Below are 5,502 nucleotides of genomic sequence, written 5' to 3' on the forward strand. Positions count from 1 at the left end.
GCGCCCCCCACGGGTGCGCCCGGCCCAGGCTGGGAGCCGCCAGAGCAGGCAGCAGGCAGCAGGCAGGCTCCAGCTGGGGCTCCCCAGGGGCCCTCCCTGGTGTTGGGGTGTCCTGGTACTGCCTAGCCGAGGGACATGATGGCAGCCTTCCCTCCTGGCCCCCACGAAGGGGCCTCCCAGGCAGTGTGCTCCGACTTCTGTCTCCCTGCGAGGCAAAAACAGGCAGTGTGCTCCGCCTTCTGTCTCCCTGCGAGGCAGCGGCAGCCCCGTGTCCAGCTGCCAAGGAGCCTCGTGAAAATGCTTTTGCTGCCCTGGGTCAAGCTGGGGGCCAGGAGCAGCCGCGCGGCTCCCGGGAAGGGGCGGGCTCCTCAGGGTGTGGGGTGCCTGCAGACAGGGCTCTGGGACCGTGGGCTTAGTCTCCCTCCTGAGTCCTACCATCCGGTGTCCTCACGGGCACGCTGCAGACGGCACCTCTGTAAGGGGCCGGGCGGCTCCCACAGGAGGTATGTGCCCACTCAGCACCCGTGTGCAGCCGGCAGTTCATAAACGCCTCGTTAAACAGCTTTACGTAAGCTCCTGGAGCCCAGCCGTGGGCCAGGGCCAGGGCCTCGGAGTGAGAAGGTGGGGGCCGGCAGAAAACCGGTGGGGTTGCTGGGCCTCACAGACTCCTTTCTGCTGTGGCCTTGGGCAAGGGACTTCCCTGCTCCGGGTCCTCGTTCCTGAGCCCCCGCCTGGACTGTGGCTCTCACCTGACCTTCCCACCAGTGCCCCATCCTCCAATTCCCTCCATTGTGAAATGGGGAAGGAGTGACTGTCCCGCCCCAGGGCCTGCTCCTCCTGCCCCTGGGCTGTGGGGGGTCTGCCCCCTGTCCTCTGCAGGCAGGGGGAGCACTCAGCAGGGATGGAAGGGCGGCTGTCCAGACGGCTATACCTGCTTGGGGCTGGGCCGCCCCTCCCCGCCTGGCCTATCCCTCTCTGGAAGCTGAAGCTGCAGCTGAATGAGGCCCGGCCCGGCCCTCCCAGGCATGATCCTACAGGCCTGGTCTTTGGTATGCGGCTGGAACCCCGCAGCAGGTTTCCCCCTCCACCCCCCGCAGGATACTCACTAGCTGGGGGACTAGGGGTGGGCTGGGCAGGCCACCTTCCACCTGGAAGTGGGAGCCCACGGAGGTCAGAGGACAGCTCAGAGCACAAGCCACCTGCTCAGGACCACAGCCAGGGAGCGAGGCCCCTCTTTTGCCCTGGAGGCGTCTAGACTCGCAGGCAGCCACGTGTGAGAGCTGGAGGGCCCAACGGGCTTCAGTGCCCATTGGGCTTTTCGGGGGATGGCCGCAGAGGCCTGGGGCTTGTCAGGGTCGCACAGCCAGGCAAGGGCAGAGCAGGGACCCCATCCCTCACTCCAGGCTCCAGGCCCAGTCGCTGCTTATTGGATTCTAGTCTACGGAGGGCGGCCCCCAGCAGCAGCCTGCCAGGAACCAGCCGCTCCCAGGAGAGCACAGAGCGTGTGTCACTTCCCTGCCCAGGGTCTGCCCTGTGCTGACGGGGCAGCTGAGTGAGGAGGCGGCAGGCTGGGCCTCCTGACTCAGCACAGGAGCTCCAGTCCAGAAGCCCCAGGAGCCCAGGAGGACTGGCCTGGAGTTAGGGGGCAGACAGCGGAATCCCTGCCTAGGGCTGGGGGAGGGGGCTCTCCCTGCACTGATAGTGGGGAAGGGGTGAGGAGTGGATTTATGGGGAGAGGTAAGGCAGGGAGAGCTGCTGGAGGTGGGGGGCAAAGTGCACTGTCAGCACTCACATCAGTCCTTGCGGCCACCCTCCCGCCCTGCCCCTAGGAGTCTGGGGACAGCCAGCCGAGACTGCAGGGGGCTGGGACTGTAGGGAGATGGAACTGCAGGGGCCAGCACCAGCGTCCCTCCCAGACCCTGCCAGGTTCCAGGCACCACGGCAGGGGGACCAGTCCTAGAGCTTGCAGGCGACACAGGCCTGGTCCCCACCCCCACCCAAGAACTAGCCAGGTGACCTTGGGCCGAGACTAACCAGTCTGGTCTCAGTGCCTACATCTGAAAAATGGAGCAGATAACACGGCCCAAGATGACAAAGTGGCCGTGCTCAGTCAACAGTGGCTGTCATTACAGACCGCCCATGCCCACGCTATGCCACACAGGCCATGGGCCTGGGGGGATGTGGCAGGGAAGCACCAAGGGCTGGAAAGCAGGGGCCGGGCTGGGCGCCGGGAGTGGTGAACAGGCCCGTCCAGCCCTGTCTGTAAGATGAGGCCCCTCCCCTGGGACCCGGAGGCCTCCCCGCTGTCTGAGACGGTGCAGGGGAGATGAAACTGCAGGGGCCAGCCCCAGCGTCCCTCCCAGACCCTGCCAGGTTCCAGGCACCACGGCAGGGGGACCAGTCCTAGAGCTTGCAGGCGACACAGGCCTGGTCCCCACCCCCACCCAAGAACTAGCCAGGTGACCTTGGGCCGAGACTAACCAGTCTGGTCTCAGTGCCTACATCTGAAAAATGGAGCAGATAACACGGCCCAAGATGACAAAGTGGCCGTGCTCAGTCAACAGTGGCTGTCATTACAGACCGCCCATGCCCACGCTATGCCACACAGGCCATGGGCCTGGGGGGATGTGGCAGGGAAGCACCAAGGGCTGGAAAGCAGGGGCCGGGCTGGGCGCCGGGAGTGGTGAACAGGCCCGTCCAGCCCTGTCTGTAAGATGAGGCCCCTCCCCTGGGACCCGGAGGCCTCCCCGCTGTCTGAGACGGTGCAGGCAGTCTCCACAGCGAGCTCCCCTCTTGCAGAGTATGAAGGGAGAGGGCAAGCCCACCTGCCAAAGCTGCAGGAAATCACCAGGTGGTCTTGCATGAGAGACTGGGGCTCAAACCCGAGACTCAATTCTTCCAGGTTCCTGGCTAGCTCACCTTAGCCAGGTGGCACCAATACCCTTGTGTAGCTTTTGTGGAAAACAGGACGCCAGGAGGCCATGGGACTGCGGGAGTGCTGGGTCTCAGCTGTGGCCACAGAGACAACCGGGAAGACGGGCAGCCGGGGGAGCCCCAAGGGCCGGCCTGGTCCCCTCTGAGGACATGCTGTCTCTGTCCTATGGGAGATCAGCCCCTCTGGCAGTTCCCATGCCAGGCCGGGAGGTGAAGTCTGCCTTCTTCCTAGGACAGGAGGGGGACCCCCAGCACAGTATCCAAGCCTGTTTCCCCATATAAAAAAGGGGAGTGGAAGGCTAGCAGGTGGCATAGTGGTTAAGGTGCTGGACTCCCGCATGGCCAACAGCGGTTTGAGTCCCAGACCAAGTGGCTTGAAACTCATGCCGGGCACATGTGCGTGCATGCCCCAAATCCCAAGAGGAGAATGGAGGAGAAGGGACTGCGGTGTGGTCTACCCTCCGGGGGGTGATTTCTCACTTTCTGTCTCTCTAGTGAGTGCACACTCCCTGTAGGAAGACTCTCAAAAGAGAAGGGGGAGTTGAGACTAGGTAATGGGACCCCAGCAGGCCCTACAGGGGTGGCCACCCCCTCACACACTGGCGTCAGTGGCTCCCATACCCGCTGTGGCAGGTAGCTGGGCCTGAACGTGGGCTGGTCTCTCCCTCCTCCCCCTCTTCCTCCAACCCCTTCCACTCTCCTGTCACCAGATAGTCTGTCCGTCCCCCCATGACAGCCAAGCAGACAGCCCAGCACGGCTCTTATCCTCGCCGCCCGTTTACAGCCCAGAAACCTGAAGCCCCCAAGCTGCCCTGGGCTGCTCGCCAGGGACAGTGGCTGAGTCCCTGCACCGCACTCTGACCCGGCCGGCTTCTCCAGGGCAGAGACTCCTTTCTGAAAGCTCCAGCTCAACCGCCTCCTCAGCTCCTGAGCCATGCGTGCTGGCTCTGCCCAGGGCTGCCCACCCAGCCCCGCCTGCCAGCCAGGGTGGGCCTCTAAGCCAGCGTGCAGGCCCTGTATCCTGCTCCGGGGCTGGACCGTTGAGGAGGCCGATTCAGCTAGGGATACCTCGTGCACAAGCCGAGGTCAGGCATGGCTTCAGAACCCGGAACGCAGCTCCAGACGGGCTCTAGCGCTCCCGGCAGCGCTGCGCTCAGATACCAGCCGGGCACTACTGCTCGGCTCCTGGCCGTGGCCGCCACAGTGGCAAACGCCGTTTCCCAAATGTGGTCACTGAGAACAGCCGCCCACAGCTGGGGCTGTCCCTGCACAGCTCGCAGGGGGTGGGAAAGGGAGATCCTGAGTCAACCCAGGTGGACAGCCCTGAGCACAACTCACTCCACGTCCACCGCAGAGGCCACAGGACCCTGACCGTGCACCCTGGCCACTGCAAGGCTCACAGAGGCTCCGAGAGCACGGCCACAAGGAGGCAGATTTGACAGTGGGCTTCGAGACAGACCAGCCCCAGGTAGCCTCAGGCTTCTTCTCAATCACATGCCTTCCCTCCCACCCCAACTCGGTGCTCCCCACCAGATGGCCGGTGTGTGTGTGAGCCTCCTGCCTCCTGGTGGAGCTGAGCCACCCTGAGAGTGAGAGAACCCGGATTCTTCCCTGCCCCGCCTGCCGCAGCTTCAGGGGAACCTGCTCACCAGGTCTGGGCACCAGAAACAGCCCCCAGCGATGCATAAGAGCCCTTTGGGGTGGGGCGCCCACTGTCACTCAGACAGAGAAACTGAGGAACCACCATCAGAGTCGGGAGGAGACCTCTTCCCAGGGGGCGGGACGGTTGGGGTCCTGGGCCCCCTCTCACCTTCTGGGCCTGGCTGATCATCTTGCGAACCACCTCTTTGATGTGGGCCTGCCCATCGATGGGCGGCTGCATGTAGACACTGGCCCGGGTCACCCCGCGGTAGGCGATGGTGTCGGGCCAGCCCAGGTCCAGTTGCGGGATGGAGCGGTCCGACTTCTGGGGCCAGTACTCCAAGGAGGGCAGCTCGGCCTCGGTGGCGGTCCCGCCTGCCCCGCTGGCTTCCTCCCCGTCCCCATTCCCAGTCCCGTCGTCCTCGGGGCCCCGGCCGCGGCCCGTGCCTAGGGGGTCCTCAGAGCCGGGGTCGTACACCTCGATGGTCTCCAGGATGCGCTGGAGCTCCAGCTCCGAGAGGAAGTCTCGGATGTTCTCGCGCTTGAGCACCTCGTAGAAGGCCTCGGGGCCCCGGGCCACCAGGGCCTCCAGCGCCAGCCGCTGCTCCTCGCTGTAGAAGAACTCGGGCTTGGACTCGCTGGAGCGCCAGTTCACGTGGCTGTCGTCCAGACACTGCACCTGCGAGAAGGCCATGGTGCCACCTGCGCGGCGCGCTCGGCGAGGTCGGGGTCCCAACGCCCGCCCGGCTGGGGCACAGCGCGCTCTGGGGCGTCCGGGCTGCCTGTGTTCCTCTGCCCATACGGAACCTGCGAGACGGGGCAGATGAGCTCAGAGCTCAGGGCTCGGGTCAGAGGGCGGGGGGGCGGGGCTGGGGGCGGGGCCGTAAGGAGCGGGCGCGAGCGAGCCCGCCCGGGGAGGGGGGGGGG

General features: G+C 65.3%; 1 protein-coding gene across 2 annotated transcripts in view; it reads right to left on the reverse strand.

The window, feature by feature from the left end:
* The window catches only part of SACK1G (scaffolding CK1 anchoring protein G), a 40,540-nt gene extending 35,159 nt beyond the window's left edge, over window positions 1-5,381 (reverse strand). For both annotated transcript variants that reach the window (XM_006153189.3, XM_006153190.3), the window contains exon 1: window positions 4,745-5,381. In XM_006153189.3, the coding sequence (XP_006153251.1) occupies window positions 4,745-5,269 (525 nt within the window). In that variant the 5' untranslated portion in view covers window positions 5,270-5,381. The remainder of the gene's footprint in view (window positions 1-4,744) is intronic.
* Window positions 5,382-5,502: the final 121 nt, after the last annotated feature.

This window comes from Tupaia chinensis, unplaced genomic scaffold, assembly GCF_000334495.1.
Source record: "Tupaia chinensis unplaced genomic scaffold, TupChi_1.0 Scaffold000365_1, whole genome shotgun sequence".
Lineage (NCBI taxonomy): Eukaryota > Metazoa > Chordata > Mammalia > Scandentia > Tupaiidae > Tupaia > Tupaia belangeri.